Source organism: Falco peregrinus, chromosome 5, assembly GCF_023634155.1.
Source record: "Falco peregrinus isolate bFalPer1 chromosome 5, bFalPer1.pri, whole genome shotgun sequence".
NCBI classification, from domain to species: Eukaryota; Metazoa; Chordata; class Aves; order Falconiformes; family Falconidae; genus Falco; species Falco peregrinus.
In genome coordinates this window covers 3,074,145-3,093,498 of record NC_073725.1, presented here as the reverse complement: position 1 = coordinate 3,093,498, position 19,354 = coordinate 3,074,145, and the positions used below count along the sequence as shown (strand labels likewise).

The 19,354-nt window shown below is 37.2% G+C and overlaps 1 protein-coding gene across 2 annotated transcripts in view; it reads right to left on the bottom strand.

Moving 5' to 3' along the window:
- Window positions 1-264: 264 nt before the first annotated feature.
- SP4 (Sp4 transcription factor) overlaps window positions 265-19,354 on the bottom strand; it is a 28,022-nt gene continuing 8,932 nt past the window's right edge. For both annotated transcript variants that reach the window (XM_005237207.3, XM_027786418.2), the window contains exons 4-6: window positions 5,945-6,173; window positions 5,525-5,724; window positions 265-4,423 (exon numbers count right to left, since the gene is read on the bottom strand). In XM_005237207.3, coding sequence (XP_005237264.2) covers window positions 4,176-4,423; window positions 5,525-5,724; window positions 5,945-6,173 — 677 coding nt within the window. In that variant the 3' untranslated portion in view covers window positions 265-4,175. The remainder of the gene's footprint in view (window positions 4,424-5,524; window positions 5,725-5,944; window positions 6,174-19,354) is intronic.

The following is a 19,354-nucleotide window of genomic DNA, read 5'->3' as shown; positions in this document are numbered from 1 at the left end:
TGCAGTACAAGGCTAGAAGCCAACTTTTAAAATTCAATCTTCTTTTGGAAGATGGAACAAGCAAGTGGTCTTCTTCAGTGTAGATGTGGCACTTGAGGACATGGTTTAATGGTGGACCTGGCAGTGCTAGGTGAACAGCTGGACTCAAGGATCTTAAGGGTCTTCCCAACCTAAATGATACGTGATTCTACATTTATTTCTTCGTTTGTGAAATACTACTGCTTGTTCACTGCAAAAGTATGGCAAGGCTTACCATAGAAATTATTAAGAAAAAAAGTAGTATAGCATTATAATTAGCAATGTAATATACCATCAGTTATTTTAATATAACACAACGCAGGAACCTGTTAACATTTCACTAAGAAAAGCTCAATGTATTTTCTACGAGTTGAAGTCAGTACTTTCAAATTTCCGTTTGTTTTATTCATTCCCTGTCTGCAACACAATCGTGCCACTTCATTTCTCTCACTCTCAAACGGAATTATCTTTCTTTTATTATAATTATTTTTCTGTGTGCGCACGTGTGTGTGTACATACTCCTTACCTTAGAAAAGTTCTTCCTTTGGTACGTTCAGGAATAACCATTAACTTCCATTTGCAAGAGCTGAACAAACCCCACAGAATTCATGCTGAGCTAGAATCTGCTGGTTTAATTCCCTGCTGGGAGTCTGCCAGTTGGGAAACGCTGACCAGCAAGTACAGGTCTTAATTACACAAATCCAGAAGCTGCTGCCAACCTTTCCCCATTGAGAAGCATTTGCTTTCTAGTGTTCTTCTTGATAAACAGATTATCACCCAAACATAATTTATTGCTGCTTTATATTGTAAGTAATTAAATGAAGAAACCTTTTAAACTCAAGGGAATTTTAATAGGTTACTTGCAAAATGTTATTGCAGGCAACAACTTGTACATGATTTTAGTTCCAAACCCACCAAAAAATTATACAAATCAGCATTGTAAAAGTGTCAAATTAATGCCTTACAGGCTTTGCTGGCAGAATTAATTTCTAAATTCTAGATGTGGGGAAATGTTACTCTCATTTTTTTCCTTTTCTTTTTTTTTTTTTTTTTTAGAAAAATTTACAAGTGAAATATTACTACAAAACTTTTTTTATAAGGAATTTTTGCAAAACATTTACATTTTTACCATCAACTATTTTTCTGTTTCAAAATCATTATGTAGATTTAATACCCTATGCTGCACATCAATTCTTGCAGGATGACAATTCAGTGACATGCATAAAAAAACACCACAAGGCATTAAAATGAAGACTTAAATACAAATATTGTTGCAATAAAACAGTTATAAAATTGAAAAATAGGACCTAAACATCATGCTTACTTAACTTTGACAAATTAACTTTTTCTCCTAGATTACACACTTTTATTACTGCTCTCGTGAAAGAATGTGATAAATAATGACTTAACACCAATTTCTAATGTAATCGGCAACACATACACAAACCTAACCAAAGAAAGTATATTGTAAGAAAAAAACTATTCTAACACTGGAGTTCTACCATGGTAAATACACTTTGCACTGATAATTACAATAAAGCAAAAATTTTAATGGTGGCAAAGGGAATGAACAGTGAAATGCCATTAAACAAGATACTACTGCACATCTGTGCCCTATTACTTACAACAGCTATATCCCACTGAGTCAAATAAAGGACATTGAAATTTACGATCCTTTTAAGACAGAAAAGTGGATTCAGAATGGTATGCAGAACAGACTGTCAAAATGTTTCTAATTCCAGCGGTAAAATGTGCACCTGCTAACACAAGTTAATGTACTTGAGATGCTATGAAGCCAACCAGATTTAGATTTTGATACATCTATAATAGGGATTCATTGCAGATTAAAAATGACTTGTTTCCTATCTGCATACATAAGTATGCATGAAAAAATTATATATGAAATGGCTGTGCAGAATGCTCGTAACTTCAGTTTACAAAAATTGTTAACTTCTAGGAAACATGATATTAATATTAGGAAACTTCTTCTTTAGAAGAATTTATAGCACTGATTGTGAAGCATAATGATAAAATATATATTTGACGTTTCATTTCCTATATAATAAAATTAACAGTTAATACTACCTAATGTTCATCTGTATTAAATGTAACATCTAATTGATTCTGATGTTTTAAATCCAGATACATCAGTTAAGAGTACTTTAAATAAAATATACAAAATAATGTACAAAACCCAACTAAAATTTAAAGACTCTGTTACAAGTCTACAAAAGCTTTAAGAAACTTGAAATTTTTAACCACAGTGTAAAATTGTTTTTCTTTAATCTCAAAGCTTTTTATGTAAACTGAAAGTATAAAATACCTTCAGCTTAGTATTTTGCTACAAAGGGCTGGCCTAAAGTGTACACAGTGTAAACAATGATTGGTATTTCTCTTGCTTCAAAAATACAGAAAACACCACAAGATTGATAAAGTATTCAGATGAGAAGTATATGTTTTGTGAGGGAATGCACAAGGTAGCTGTCTCTCAAACCAACAGCTACCAAACACATTCTTCCTTTTGTGATTTGCAGGGAAAAAAAAAACAACTTATCCTTTTTGCACTGTACTTCCTTTAGTTACATCAAAAATATTTTGGTATATAAATCTTTTAAAAAACTGGTCATGAGAATTATTACCAAATGACTGCATGTGTAAAAGGTTACATTTATGTCTATGGGAAGTAATTAAAAATCCTGAGTATGAAATATTTGGCCATCTTTCCTCCTTGTACATACTGGAGTTGTCACATAGAAAATGCAGTTTGTTTTTGTTGTTTTTCATTTCCTCTATATTCCTATCAAACTGGCACATCTGAGAATGTAATCAAGCTTTGAAGTCAAAAATTGTGTGGTAAAAAGATAACTAAATTCCTCTTTCCCCAGTCTGCTTTGTGGTTGGAGGCTCAATGTACAATTTGATAGGTAACAGATATTTATTACCAGCCCACATATTAACTTTGAAGAGAAAATAAAGACAGTAATATTTAGGGGAAAAGAGAGAAAACATTTACTTTAAGTATTTTTTTTTGGTTAAAATGTGATAATTAATTCTTTTCTTTGGCTATTAAGTCAAAGCATAAAGAACCCAGCACATCAACCACAATATAATAAACTAGTATTTACAGAGAGAAGATACTGGAGAATGAGCTACAACACTCAATTGTCTGATTAATTTCCATGAATTCTAGCAAAATTTAAAAACATTTAAATTAAAAAAAACATTTAAATATTTAAAATCGAGGTTTTATCATTCATGTTACCTATGAGTTAGAAATGGACCACAGATGTTTTAAAATATAATGAAATGAAATTCCAAAAATTGACACAAAAATTGCCATATTAATTTTTCATCCTACATAAAGATACCATTACTTTTGTAAAATCTTACATTAATATCTTTCTATGCTTTGTCTTTCCTACTGTATACACTATTCTACATAACCTTAGCTCTCCAAACAAAGAGAGGAATTAGAACTCACTGATTGTCATTTATACACACTACTATAATGTAGTGGTCAAAATTAATCTGAGGTCCACCTCAGAACCACTTTGCAGCATGCATCATCCAGCTGCTATTTGAGTAATTCCAAAACTTGAGAAAAGACGGCCAAAATCAACTGATGTGTTCTACGGACTGAGCAAAAACCTAAAATATTTCCACTATTGTTCAATCTGTATTAGTTTTGCTATGCCTTATGGGAAAAGGATGCTCTCATGAAAATATAACAAATTTATTTTAAAAACAAAGTACCTTCATCAAATGATATTAATCCTAGTCAAGGTCCACCCTGTTTTACATTGATATTATCTTGATTTTATAAACACGTTAACATACAATGCTAAAATAGCAGGGGAAAGTTCATTTAAAATCATTACATGATATACAGACATATAACTAAAAAAGTACAGTATGGAAATAATATTCCCCCATCTGTTTATCTAGTACATCAATTTGCGCTGTTTGTATTTTTGAAATTTTTGTCTTGTTGCACCGGTGTACACTTCCCATGCTGACCCTCCAACCTGGAACACTTACAGAAGTCATGACTGAAAACATGATTTCCTGCTCTGTAATCCACTTTACCAGCCCACTCCCATATCCTGAAAGGTATGTAAACTTAAGTGCAGCACTAGGCGTCCATAGAAATGATCCTTTCAGAATTCTTCCATGTTTGTTGAAACATTAGGGGTTGCTGGGTTTGAATCTTGAGAAATGGCAGCAACAGTGACAATTCTTGGAGAACCAAGAACCTCAGTAACTGAAGAGTCCAGTTCTCCTGAGGTAACAATAGCTAGGGCTGTTCCACCACCCTTCTTGTTCTGATGAGTCTTGACGTGTTTTGAGAGATGGTCACTTCGCATAAACCTTTTAGAACATTCTGGGCATTCAAATCTCTTTTCACCTTTTTTAAAAGAAGAACAAAACCAAAATGTTACTGAAGGAGAGCACTGAACACTGCTTAATCATTTGAATCTGACCCTTTTCTATTCAACATATGAAGTCTCGTTAAAATAATATATTTTCTTCTCTACCTGTCTAATCTCCAGGTGTGATCAGTTTAGTCATAGGCTTTTTGCAATCTACGCTTCACTACTGAAATGTTTGCAACAAATATTTGCTATGCTATGATTATCTGGCGAGATGTTTGAATTTCAGGTCACCAGAGAATTTTCATAGACTTCCAAAAACCTGGCAGAGAAGGAGAGGTAAAAGCCCTGAAAGAACGACTTGATAACAAAAGTATAGCAAAACTGCTATTTAGATTACAGTGATGAGAAGGGAATTTGGAAACATGAATCCCAAAGTTCCATGAGGATGCATGAAATCTATGTCAAAATAGAAATTCAGCCTACTAATGTATACATTACATTACATGCATACATTACATACAAATGTAATTAGCACTTATGCTTCAAGTGCTCTCTGCTGATGCTGTAAAGTTGGGAGGGGAGGAATGACAGGTAGACACCTTCTGGGGGCTAAAAATACGAAGGCTGATAAAATTCTTGGTTTCTAAGAGGTCCATCTTTCCAATATGAACAGTTAAGAGAACTTGCTTTATCAGTTCTCACTTGAAACTTTATGAAACTTCATGAGAACACAAACTCAGATGTATGGATGAGGTCAGTAAGTTTCTTAAGGATTGAGCTAGTCCAAGTGAGGAAATGATGACCCTGGTCCACGGCCAATTCTGCATGCCTGATCTAAATTTGTCAAATTTTGATCAGACACTAGCTACTGCACATCACCTATCTGTGAAGAAAGTCATCTTTTTCTAGCATAGGTACAGAAGAACAGTTTGAACAGATCTGATTTATTTGATTTCACAGTTTGAATTGATCAAAACTGACATCTGCCACTTCCTCTCTCTCAAAATTAATTTATTTAGGTTTAAAAGTAGTTTTCAGAGATCCTAATAAGTGAGAACTTTGACATCAGTGTGTAACCATGGCCACTATGATTCAGACTTGCTGTACTATGCATACAGAGAGGGCTGACCAACCTGTGTGGGTTCTTCGATGTCTTTGTAACTCATCACTCCTTGTAAATCGCTTGCCACAAAAAATCCAGTTGCATACAAATGGTCTTTCACCAGTATGCCAGCGCAGGTGTGCTCGAAGATGAGATGTCTTGCCATAAACTTTTCCACATCCTTCAATATGGCAGATATGTTGCTTCTTTTTTCCTGGCTCATTGCTGCCTCTAAAAAGATCAAATTTAAACAGGTAATTATATTGCTAGGTATTAGAAAATATATTTCATGCTAACAGAGGCAATTATAATCCTCTGTCTAAAAAGAAATACACAAACATACTTTTTAATAGAATCATTAAAAATGTAGGCAATATAAGAAAATCTCATGCCCAAATGAGGCAAGTGGCGATAAGGTGCCCAAATACATACTGGTAAAATTTACATTTACCTTCCTTCTCCCTCTCTGCAATTAGGACACGAGCAGGCAACTCTTCTCAGTCTCTTGCCAGGCTGCACTTCCTGGTCAGAAGCCTGCTGAGCTTGCTGCAGCTGCACTTGTGTGATCTGATCAGGACTAACAGCACCAATTGCTGCATTAGCAATGCCACCTACTGCTACAGTAACAGGAGCTATTGTGGCTTGTTGTACTTTCATTCCATCCTGTCCTTGCTGCTGACCTGTAAAATAAGAAAGTGTTTGTACCTTTCATTTGTCATTTCAACAAGTGGAATGCAGAAATAAACTTGACATGTTTTATAGAAGAAAAATCCATCTAAAGTTAGGAAAAGCCACAAAACAAGTTATAAATCCGGCCTTTTTCCTGAAGCACTAACAGAGTACTTACCTGCTAGCTTAAGATAGTGCTGTTTAATGTCATTTGTTATTAGAACAGTACAAGACTGCAAATTACTGATACTAAGAAATGTGAACTAGTTTAACGAGTGTTTTATTTTTCTCAAAAGCTGAAATAAATAAACCATTAAACACGAAATAAATGAGAAACCATTAAACGAAAATCTTAAGACAGAAATATTGTTAAATCTATTGCCAATTAATGTCCCTCTAATAACCTTTGAAAACATATCTACATTCAGAAAATAAAAATTACCTAATTTTAGAAGTTGCTTTATGGCACATACAGAATTGCCTCTTCTCCTACAATCTGTCCTGAATCAACATTGAGCCACAAAGGAAAAGGAATGTTGTAGGATTAAACTTGACCAAGCTAGCATACCAGGGCTTTGTTGTTGTTGTTGTTTTGCAGGATTCTCTACCTGGGATGGGCAATCATGGTTATACACACAAACTGGGGGGGGGGGGGGGGGGGGGAGGAGGTGGGGGAGGGGATAAGAGGCTGGAGAGCAGCTCTGTGCAAAGAGGTCTGGGGCCTGGGTTGATGGCAAGTTCAGTATGAGCCAACAGTGTGCCCTGGCAGCCAAAAGGCCAACCACGTCCTGGGGTGCATCCAGCACGGCATAGCCAGGTGGTCGAGGGAGGTGACTGTCCTACTCTACACTGCACTGGTGCAGCCCCACCTCAAACACTGTGTGCAGTTCTGGTCGCCTCAACAGAAGACGGACATCAAATGATTAGAGTGTGTCCAGAGGAAGGCAACCAAGATTGTGAAAGGCCCCGAGGGCAAGACTTACGAGGAGCAGCTGAGGTCACTTGGTTTGTTCTTCTTGGAGAAGACAAGGCTGAGGAGTGACCTCATCACAGTCTACAACTTCCTCAAGGTGGGCAGTGGAGGGGGAGGTGCTGATGTTCTCTCTCTGGTGACCAGTGAAAGGACACAAGGAAATGGAATGAAGCTGCATCAGGGGAAGTTCAGGTTGGATATTAAGAAAAGATTTTTCACTGACAGGGGGGTCAGTCACTGGAACAGGCTCCCCAGAGAAGCGGTCATGACACCAAGCCTGTCAAGATCTCAAGAAGTATCTGGTACAACACGCTTAGTCATCTGATTTAGTTTTAGGTTGTTCTGTGAGGAGCAGGGAGCTGGATGCCGTGATCCTTATGGGTGCCTTCCAACTTGAGATATTCAATCATTTTGTTTTGCAGAAGGGAGTATGTTTTCAAGAATACTGGAAAAGCAGCTTGACTGAATCAAATAGAATTCTAAGATTGACTTGATAAATTAAGAATTCAGTTTCACTACATAAGTACATTGATCTCATTGGCTTTCTTGATCAAAGGAAATCAGGATTACTGTCTTAATATTAAAGCAAAATAAAGACTATGCTATTATAGGTAAGAAGTGTAGTTTCTTAAGCAGTAGGGTCATATTATATTTGGTTTAAAATGTAGTACTATATGGTCTAAGAAAATAACGTGACAAATGAAATCTGACACAGAGATCTGACTTCCAGCCATGCTCTGACAACACTGAAGGCCAGTTCCGCAGTAACAAGAATGGGACAAAACATCATTAGATGCTGCCATTTTCAAAAATTCAGTGCCTTCATACAAATGGGAAATAAGAGGAAATATTACCTACTTATTGAGAGAGCGTAGTGACTGACCAAAATTCCTTAGAATAAACTATAATATTTTAAGATTTGTAAGTCCTCAGTATTGAAGTATTAATTTAAAACTTAGAAATCCTTTGGAGGTAACACGATTCAGAGAGATTCTAATTGATACTCTAACTTACTTCTCGGGCATCTGTAACAGACATCATCAATGGGGATAAGATTGAGAACACTCTCTCTGAAGTCTAAACTGCCTAGACACCAAGTGAGTTCATATACAACACAGCACAGGACCATGGCTACTTCATTCACAATAGCTGAAGAGATATATATGCTTGGACAGGCTATCTTGTGTAACATCATGATAACAGCCATAGATGAAACCTAACACACACCACTTAACACCACCATGTACATGCAGATAGGTTAGGACTAAAGAACATGACATACTGAGAATCTCCCAAAGTGACCTGACTGTCATCTAACAGGCCACTGTTGGCTACGGGAAACAGAATAAGTCTCTCTTGTGCTTAGGGTCAGTATCAGGCTATTTTCACCAGAAGCGCTAACCAAATTTTCTCAGTTATCTCTCTTGGCTTCCATCTGGAACTTGCACCTGATCTGCCTAGATATGAATAAACATGAATTCCTTGTTTTCTTAGGCAGGCCACAAATATTGACAGATGCTGAGTACTTTCGGTTCACTGAAAAGAGCAAGGACAAACCCAGAAGAGACAATGTTTGAATCCCACTTGCTGTGGGCAGATAGATAATAAAATAAAAGAAAACAAAAAAGTTTGGTATTCGCAGCAGAGGAACCATAGAAAAAGAATGACAGGCTTAATCATGAGTGCGAAGTGTCAGTATGTCTAGGACAGAACAAAGTCTTTCTTTTTGCAATAGCAACGTACTGGAAATAAATTTATTTCCTATATACTTATGGGAAAGAAAAGTGCTTATGAGAATCCTTGATGGAGAATATGATAGGGTAAGGAGAGCATTGTGGTATAAACACAAATAGTAACATTTAGTACTTGGGTCTAACAGTGGCAGAAGAGGACACAAACTTCCAAAGAAATTGTCAGTCCAGGGGCAATTCCTTGTGAGGCAGTTAAGCTGCTGAAGTGCTGGCCAAGTGCTATGAATAGTTGCAGTCAAAAAGACTGATCATTTTTGTTATATCTAATGCTCATCATAACATGATAATGTGAGCACTTGTGTTGAGAACCAGCTGCAGGTTTTGGTTAGCCAAAGGTAAATAAATTAACAGGAAGAACTTGGTCAGCTCGTAGTCTTTTGCAGAGCACAAAATCTGTTCATTAAACATACCCAAGATGTAACTCTGAATTCACAGAGCAGCACTATAAATGACGAGTCTACAAGTGGTCACTGCAAAAATTAAAGATGTAACAGATATTACAGCCACACCTACTGCAGAGAACACACCTGAAGAGCATAATTTCCTCTCAGTTTTCCCTTTCTCTCCGAGTTTCTTGAATTGATATTAAAGTTTCAATGCAACTTCCCCCCAGGATGCCAGACCAAGGAAGATGTGAATTGAGGAACTCGAACCCTGAGGTGGATGACTCCTTGTTTTCACTCTGACTAGCACCACAGTGATGAACGTCCAGCACACAAATCTTGCTGGACCTGACTATTCCACATTTATGGGGAAACCTTTTCAGCATTTCTGAGAATCTGATACATTGTGCTGATGCAATAGAAACAAACTTGCAGCCTCTAAGTCATGAGATAACCAACCACTCAAGGGTCTTCTGACACTTCTTCAGAATATCAAGTACCACTGTTGACACATACTTTATCTGCTCCAAACTCTCCCTCCCCCCCACGAGGGCCATGCATACCTCTCAGTATAGGATATAGGGCACACACCAGTGAGCTACCACCTTAATCTATTCATTAAACACAATACAGTATGATACATCTGAGTAGAAATTCTTCACAATAACTTTAAAGGTGACAATAAACACACAAAAGAGAAAATGCCAATAGTAAAGTTGCTTGGGCAACTTTAATTGCATAAAACAAATGCATTTAATTGCATTATCGATATGGTTTCAGTAAACAGTAATTAAATGACTGCTCTTTAGATAGCGTTAACAAAGTTATTACATTTTCTAATGTGAATTTTGATGTCTTTAACCTCACAGAGTTGCTATTTTAAACTCCCTTCCCTTGGATTCCACTTCCTAAATTCAGAAATGAAGGTTCCGAAACTCTCAAAATACCACAAAATACCCTTATTTAAAGACCTAGGCCACAATATTAAATAAGCAAATCTCTACTTTTTGAGGAAAGAGTAACTGAAAGAAGCACACATATCTGATAAATACTCTCTGCCAGAGATTTACATAGTTATCAGAAAACACTGGCAAGTTCAGTAATGTAATTTCTGGACTTAGTTTTTGTTTGGAACTCCTGGAAGAGCATCCCAGCAAGCTAGCACACTAGTAGCATCCAGGACAACAAGAAATGCATCTATTCTCATTTTAAAGTTGTTAAACATAAAATTCTTTACTCTTGTCCTTTGAGAGTATCATGAATGCATTTTAGACTAGTTAAGAAAATAATTTCTCTTGAAGAAAAATAAGAAATTTTTCACAAAAAAACCTGACAGAACATGCCCTAGTCTAAAACTTAAAGTGAGCCTTCTATGGTCTTGACTTGTATGGGATTTTAATTTTTTTTAAATTATGTAGTAGAATCCATTACGGATCACTAAGGGTTTTAACTTTTACATCATTTATACATATTAAGGGAAGATAAAGGAATTTCATATTTTCTTAAATCAAGTTTACTGAAGAAAAGATACGAGAACAAATAACTGTTGATATGAGTTTGTCAGCAGCCTACAAAATTAAATCAGGGCAGCTTAAAAAAAGTTTATAAAAATGACAGTTTTTCAATAGGGATGTTCTAGATATAAATCAGCTTTTTATTTGAAACAAACCCTGCTTATTCTAAAAACAGGTGACTGAGAGGTTATCCATACAGGAAAAGAATGACCCGACACTTTCTAGATGGAGAAAAAAGACCTATTAAAAATAATCCACAGGACTTCTTACTAGGGGCATTAAAACACCATTTAAAGACTTCCAGAAATTCTGCTACAATCATGAGATCACTTGACATCGCCTCCAAACCACAAGACCTGATATCACTACACTTCACCATTCAAACCTTTCAGTAACAAGAGCTCTCATGTTTCAACACACATTTCAGAAAGCGTTCTAAACAAATCATTTCAGGAGGGCGCAGTCACACTTCAGTTCATTTATGCTATTCTGTATGAGTTGTCAAAGCAGTCACGGCACATTTACACTTGCTTTTAGAAGATACAAAGTTTTTCTCTAGTTTCCATTATTTCTTTAATAGTAATTTCCTGAAACTGGGAAACATTCTTGATTAACAAAATCATCACTGAACTTGTGTATGACCGAACTTCATTGTGCATGCTGTTGGGTCATAATGTTAAGTTACAGCAAAATTTAGGTGCACAGAGCAACACTGATACCCAACTACTCCATTTAATTTCATTTTCTCTCAGGTCCAAGTTCTGTCCTTCTTTTGCATAGTACCCATTTATCTGACCACAGGACAACATGCAAAGAACAAGGCAACCTGGTACTTATTTTGCAAATCATGTGTAATAAGACTCTCACTCATTGCAATATTGCATATATGACTATGACTGAACGTAACTGAGACTAACATCACAGAAACTTCCAAAGCTTTTCAAACAGAAGAACCTGCATCATTTCAGTCACTATTTTTTTCCATTTAAGCAGTTAAGTAAATGCATTACTTATTACCACAAGATACAGGATTATCAAGCTAAGGGATTGCACATCCTTTCTTTTTCAGCATCACTTACTCAGCTTTGCAATTTTGCAGTAAAACTGCATCTTAGCAGTTACAACTTGTATACACATGAGTCTATTAGCACATTCATGCAAGAAAACACGACAATTTTAAGTAATTACTATGAAGCCAAATAACTACACACATATGTATTTCAATCAGTTTTAGGCTTTGTCCTGGTTTCAGCGGGGATGGACTTAATTATCTTCTGAAGGAGCTAGTGCGGTGCTCTGTTTTGGCTTTGATGTGAGACTTTTCAGTTCCTCACGCCTTGTTAGCAAAAAGGCTGGAGGGGCGCAAGGAACTGGGAGGGGACACAGCCAAGGCAGTTGACCCGAACTAGCCAAAGAGGTATTCCATACCATGGGATGTCATGCCCAGGTGTATATACCTGGAGGGATGGCCAGGGTGGGCAGATTGTTGCTCAGGGAGGGGCTGGGCATCTGCTGGCAGGCGGTGAGCAGTTGCATTGTGTGCCCTGTGTTCCTTTCTTCCTTTCCCTCTGGAATTTATTCTTTTCCTTGCCCTTTTCATTGTAACTGTTATTATCATCGTTATTATTGTTCTTTCATTGTTATTCTATTTCAATTATTAAGTTGTTCTTATCTCAACCCTTGAGTTTTACATTCCTTTCCAGCTCTCCTCCCCATCCCTCTCGGTGAGGGGGGAGTGAGCAAATGGCTTCATGGTACTTAATTACTAGCTAGGGTTAAACTATGACAGGCTTCAAAGCTAATTTGCAAAACAATAACTCCTATAACACCACTGAATTATTAAAGAAAGCTACTTTCCTATAGAAAGTAGGGCAAACATTTAGGTTATTAGGCTTGGCCACCCATCATAAGCCAAAACAAGTTTCCTTTCAGTACTTATTGCACCTGCATCCCTATTCTCATTCACCTGAAGTAGCAAGCATGAAAAACTACTCTGAGGCAAACAGGGCAGAAAGGGAAGAAAAAGATTTAACTGTAATGATCCACAGAAATCATGGTTATAAACGTGGATCTTTGAAGGATGAGAAATTTAAGACTAAGAAAAGGACACTAACTTTCTGGTACTTAGTTCCCCAGAATAATTTGTTTAGATTTCCTGTTGCTGTTGTGTAACCGGCGTTCAGCAGCCAAAAAGATGACAGCAGTAATGACAGAAGTTCTCTCAGTTGTGTGCACCTTACTGAAAAATCTGAGAAACGCAAGTGCAAATTGCACTTGTACCTAAAGCCAGAGCAGCTAACGTTGAGAGGAAAAAAAAAATAAAATTGTTCAACTGCAAACTCTAAAAGTGAAACACAAGGTTGCAACTGACATTCATAATTCCATGTATATTACTACAGAACAACTAAGTAAAGTTAATGACAGTCCGCAGAGTCCCAGAGCTCTACAAACACCAGAGCTGATGCAGCAACTCCCCCATTCAACAACTTACTAATGCAAGGCAATGGGGGAAAAGAGGTTTCTAATTTATATATGTTTGTATATATATAGATAAGTATATTATGAAGACTATGCAATTCAGTGCTACATATATGGCACGCAGACAATTCTGCCCTCTCTTCTACCCTGAAGCAGTGGTTTATAAAGACTTAGGAAGAAACACTATGTGCAGAGGAAAAAATTCCCAGAACTGAAACTGTAGAAGGACTGATGAAAGGGACCCACACAGTCTGTACAGAGCAGTTTGGAGTAGAGTGAGGAACTTGGATTCACCCAACTACTACAAGAAATTTGGGTCATCACAGCACATCACTGCGTCCAGATGCTACTACAAGCAGAAAGCTTCCAGTGCGAACTGCAGCATCAACTAGATATCTGTCTTTTCTACCTTGTACAGGGGCTTGGCAGCAAGTTTCTATCTTTTGTCTGTTGCTGACTTGTACAAGATTTGTGAGTACTTATCCTCTCCTCCAAAATTTTCCTATATCAAATATCTTAGTGTGTTCAAGAATCAGTGAACAGCATCATAATTAAGCTTACCTTCTGTGCAAAATACGACTTAAAAGCAGGAGATTTAAGGAAACTAAAAAGCAAGTTTAAGGGTTTTAAACACCTTAAAAACCCTGAAATTATCTCCTTTTGTGGAAGAATCTTACTGGCAATGCAAAGACAAAACACAATGCCCAAAGCTTCATGACTGTAAAGTTTTACCCAAGTGCTTTAGGATAAAGTGTTGAAATAACTTCAGGTTGAGACAGAAAAGGGCTTTTCCCAGCTGTTGGTATCTTCCATTAAACTGAAAGCTAGTTTTCTTTTTATTACTCTATTAAACACAGAAAAGAGCTACCACAAATACAATACAAAGACCTACACAGAAACAACAATGTAGTCTTGCACAACAAAATAGAGGTTTCAGTCAAAGCAAGGCAATACCTCTGATCGATCTGGATGCTGTGACTTCAGATGGAAAGAAAATATGGTCAATTTATTAGGTATACTAAAGAAGGAGATGGAATCAGAAAAGTGACTTGTTATACTGCTGCTAAGGCAAAAGATCCTTCCAAAACCCCCTGATTTTCATCACCATTGAAAAAAAAAAAAACCCAAAAGAAAACAGTCAAAAAGAAAAGTCTATTTAGGATGAGTGTTCAAGAATACTTCTCTGCAGATGAACACAAGTAGTTCCCTAATACTGAACCTTAGAGCAAGCAAATGACTGAAAACCCAAGTACCAGCTGTGCTGTAGAATGTCAGATGCACTAGACGTACACTAGTAGTGGATCTAAGAAATTGAGGTTTTCAAAGTTACTTTCATGGAACATCTCCTACTACCCCATCGCCTCACCCCAACTCTCAGGTTACCCTACAGCTTACAGGCACAACAGGACATGGCCCAGTTCTTTTTCCAACTCTTCCCCTTAACTCTGAGAGAGATAGGGCTAGAAAGAAACTTGTTGACTATTAGTCTCCACAGTCTGACTACAGGAGCTCAATACCTGACTAACTGTAACAAAATTAAAAACAAAGGAAAAAAAACCACAGTCCCAAAGAAATGCCTGTGTTACACACTTCTGCCATATGGAGACAAACCCACTGGTCTCAGGAATTGGGTTTTTTTAGCATCTTACTTCATTTTCTGTATATTAACATGGAAATAGTAATAGCCTAACGTTGAAAGGACAGAAGGAGGCTGACATGAAAAAATGCAAGCTAAGTTTCCAATCCTTTATTTGGTTTTTTGGCAGTAGGGGTGGGGTTTTGTGTTTTGTTGGTTTTTGTTTTTTTGTTTGTTTGTTTTTTACTACGTAAGTTCAGCTAGCTTACGTATTTGACACTTGAGCAGAAGGTTTACGAATGCTCTTGAAGTAAACATTTTGGCTATATGAAACTATCTTCATATTGATCAAGATAACAGTAAATACACCTCTGCACAGGAGGGATTAGTTAACAGGTACATACATGGAAAATCCTTTCAACAGAAAGATAGCCAACTTTAAAACCAGGTAAAGTTGTACACCAGTTGAAAATCTACTCAGAATAAAAAAAAAAACACCAAACACTGGCAACATTATTAAAAATTATCAGAAAAACAAGATTCGTAAAGCATCCTTAAAGACCTTTTACAATAAGAGTAAACATGAGACACAAACCTTGGTTTTATAGCCAACTATGGGCAAATAGGCTAACCAACAAAAGATTAATTTGTCTATTAAAGATGCAAAAACTGTAACTTTGTTACAGCCTTCGCTGTGCAAGGACCAAAGCAGCTACATATTACAGAAACACAAAAGAAGGGTGATGCAAAGATCTAAGATGCAAAGATCTCCAGGATCCCTTCGAAGTTTGCCATCTTCTTCCGTAACATTGTTATCCCTATAAAAACATAAGCTTAATCAATCTTGTTGATTCAGAATGAACGGAAGAGCTCAAGGTTTTCATCAGTTACCTCCTGCTGACCAACGAAAAAAAGACAATAAATACCCGCGTTTTCTTAAACTGCAGCATCTTGCTTAAGGGAAAAGCAGTCACATCATCACTTGAAACTACTCCATATTTAAGGAAAGTCAAGACTTGCACCTAACATGTAGGTTAAAACAAGGCAGGTTTTTTGGCAGAAGGATATTAACTGATCATTTTCTCTTCAAAACACAATGATACTAAGTATGCACGCTGGGATAACATGGTTTACCAATGACCAGCCAATCAAGGTGCATGACTGGTATCCACTATCAGTAGTATTAAACATCACTGGAAACTCCATTCTTAAGAATGGATGCATACAGAAATCCATGTAACCATACAACTATACCCCAAATTAACCTAGGATGTGCTGAGACACTACAATTCTCAAGAGACTACAGATATCCAGAGCTATTGTTTTGGTGAAAGTGTTATGACAAGAGCAAAATACTAATTATAAAAATTACATTTCATTACTCAGTCCTTACTACTTCCAAAGCCACTATGCTACAGCATATAAATAAAACAACTCTTATTAACTAAATTATCCATTAAAATCACAGACCATTGAAAAGCGTAGTTATTTTTCAGTAACAACAGTTGATACTTTAAATTAACATTCCCCTTAGAACATGACATTCCATTCCATATATAGTTATATTTTTCAAAAATCATAATTGCCATTAAACATTTTTAATATACTAACACAGTAATAATTGATCCATCTTACCTACCGGTACCAAAATCATATGAAGCTTAGTACTCCATAATTTAAGGTACACTGAGGAAGCTATTGAAATCAGATTTAGATTATGGTTCTTGCAAAGTCCTCACTCTGGGTGGTAATGGAAGAACAAAAAGGTTGGCTTAGTGTGGATCTAACCACCCTTAAAATAAAAATATTTCACATCTTCATCAGCCTGTTAGTATCACTTGGTTAGTTTCCTTGACACATTCTGAACAAGAAAATTCAGCCAATTCATTTCCTGCTCTATATGTCTGATTTCTGATAATAGGCAACCAGAGAGGGGAGAGCAAAACCAGATATTCTCTGAGAGTGCACCTGTATCGATGAAACATTTTTATAAGACCACATACTCTAATAGGGAAATAGTTTTATTAACACTCTTTGAAGACTAAAGAAATTGCATTTAATTCTTGAAGTTAATAGCATAGAAACAGCTCATTAGAAACCTATTTCACCTGGCAATCACGAGCAAAGTTGGTACTCAAAATGTTTCCCCCTTCCTACTTTATCTACAGGCAATGATGAAGTCATGCCTTGCTAGCGAGTCATTGTTACCAGGTTGTTCTCCATAGGCAAATTAGCTGAACAGGTAGATTGCACATGCCTTATGCACCAATTTCAGGAATAGTATATTGATATTTTATTGTTAAGCTACCATCACAAAGGCCAACGTTTGTTTTTACCAGCATAGTTTGTTGTTGAACTGTTTCTGCCACTATTTTGGCATTTCAGTTTAAGAAAATCCCACAACCAAAGCAATTTTGTCATTAGAAGACTAAATGCTTCTCCCATAATTACTCTGAAGCATTTGAGAAGGATGCCAATGTTACAGTATTTAGAACACTGTGGTTCTACAACAATTCTCAGCTCAAGGCAACCTGAGAACAGTTGTAAGTGACCTTTCATGACTTTGGAAAAAGCATGCTCAATTTCTATACTCCTCCCAACTACACCATCAGAATGCCAAGCAACACACTATGAAGTGAAAAACTAAGACAGACTCTGCATTTTTTTTTTCTGGTTGGTTTTTTGGTTGGTTTTTTTTGTTTGTTTGGGGGTTTTTTTGTGGAAAATAGCTCATTTCTTTGTACTTATCTTTTTACTGCAGATTCCATAGCTTGCAGCTTCCTTCTTTCAAGATGTTTGCTGCAGCTTGCTTGCCAATGAACATCCAGGGAAACACTGGATGTTATTCAAAAAAGAAAGATCATGCAACCACCACTCTTCAGCTCCTTTGACTTCCACCCTTGGTATTTATATTTGCCAGTTTGCTTGCATATACCATGGCTATTTTAAACCCTTTTCAGCTTGTTACCACTTACAGACATCCCTCCTTACTTTGCTACACAACTTACCGAGTTCTGCTCATACATAAAGCACATTAACGCAAGCAGTGAGACCCACAGGTTACATGTCATGAAAATGCATTTTCTACAGTTCAACAACGTAAAGTGTAATATTCTAGGACTTCAGACTAAACACTTTCCCCTCCCTTGATAACAAGCATATGTGATAGAGATAATAGAAGACTGAGTGGTATAAAGGTGAATCAAACTTTTAATTTTTCACAATACAGGAGTTTGAGAACATTAAATAAAAACGTATCTTACATAACAATTAAGACTATTTATTGCAGACTTGTATTGAACATGTAAAAAAATTACTCAGACTCAAAAAAGACAAATTCACAGAAGATAAATTAATCGAGGATCATTAAATATATTTTTTTAAAAAAATCCCACTTCTGGCTCAGGAAGATCTGAGGTGCAGATCACTGAATAGTGGGAGAGTATCTGAGCAGATTATTCTTGCATGCATCACCTGCAGTCAGCATCAGACAGGGTCAGAAACACCTTTGATTCTTACATTCATAGAAGCACAGAATGGTTTGGGTCAGACAGGACCTTTAAATATCATGTCGTTCCAACTCCTCTGCCACAGGCAGGGCCATCTTCCACTAGACCAGGTTGCTCAAAGCCCTACCTCACCTGGCCTTGAACACTTCCAGGGATGGAGCATTCACAACTTCTCTCAACAACCTGTTCCAGCATCTCACTACCCTCACAATAAAGTATGTCTTCCTTATGTCCAATCTACACCTACCCTTTTCAGTTTAAAACCACTGCCCTTTGTCCTATGACAACAGGCAAGCCTTGGTAAAAAGTCTGCGTCTGCCTTATCAGCTCCCTTTGTATATCAAAGGGCTGCAATGGGTCTCCCCAGAGCCTTCTCTTCACCAGTCTGAACAAACCAAATTCCCTCAGCCTTTCTTCATAGAAGATGTGTTCCAGATCCTCTGATCATTTTCATGGCCTTCCTCTGGACCCGCTCAAACAGGTCCATGTCTGTCTTCTACTGAAGACCCAAGAACTGGACACAGTACCACAGATGAGGTCTCACAAGAGTGGAAGAGGAGAGAATCACATCCCTTGACCTGCTAGCCTTGCTTCTTTTTATGTGGACCAGGATAGAATCGGCTTTCTGGGCTGCAAGCAGACATTGCTGGCTTACATCCAGGTCTTCATGTACCAATATCCCCAAGTCTTTCTCTACAGGGCTGCTCTCAATCCATCTATCACCCAGCCTGTACTGATATTGGGGATTGGCCCAGCTGAGGTGCAGGGCCTTGTACTTGGCTTTGCTGAACTGCATGAAGTTCACATTGGCCCACTTCTCAAGCTTGTCAAGGTCACTCCATATGGCATCCCTTCCCTTAAGCACATACATTGCACCACTCACCTTGGTGTCATCCACAGACTTGCTGAAGGTGCACTCAGTCCCACTATGTCATTAATAAAAACACTGAACAATGGTCCCTGAGGAACATCACCGATTCTCCATTTGGAAACTGAGCCATTGATGGC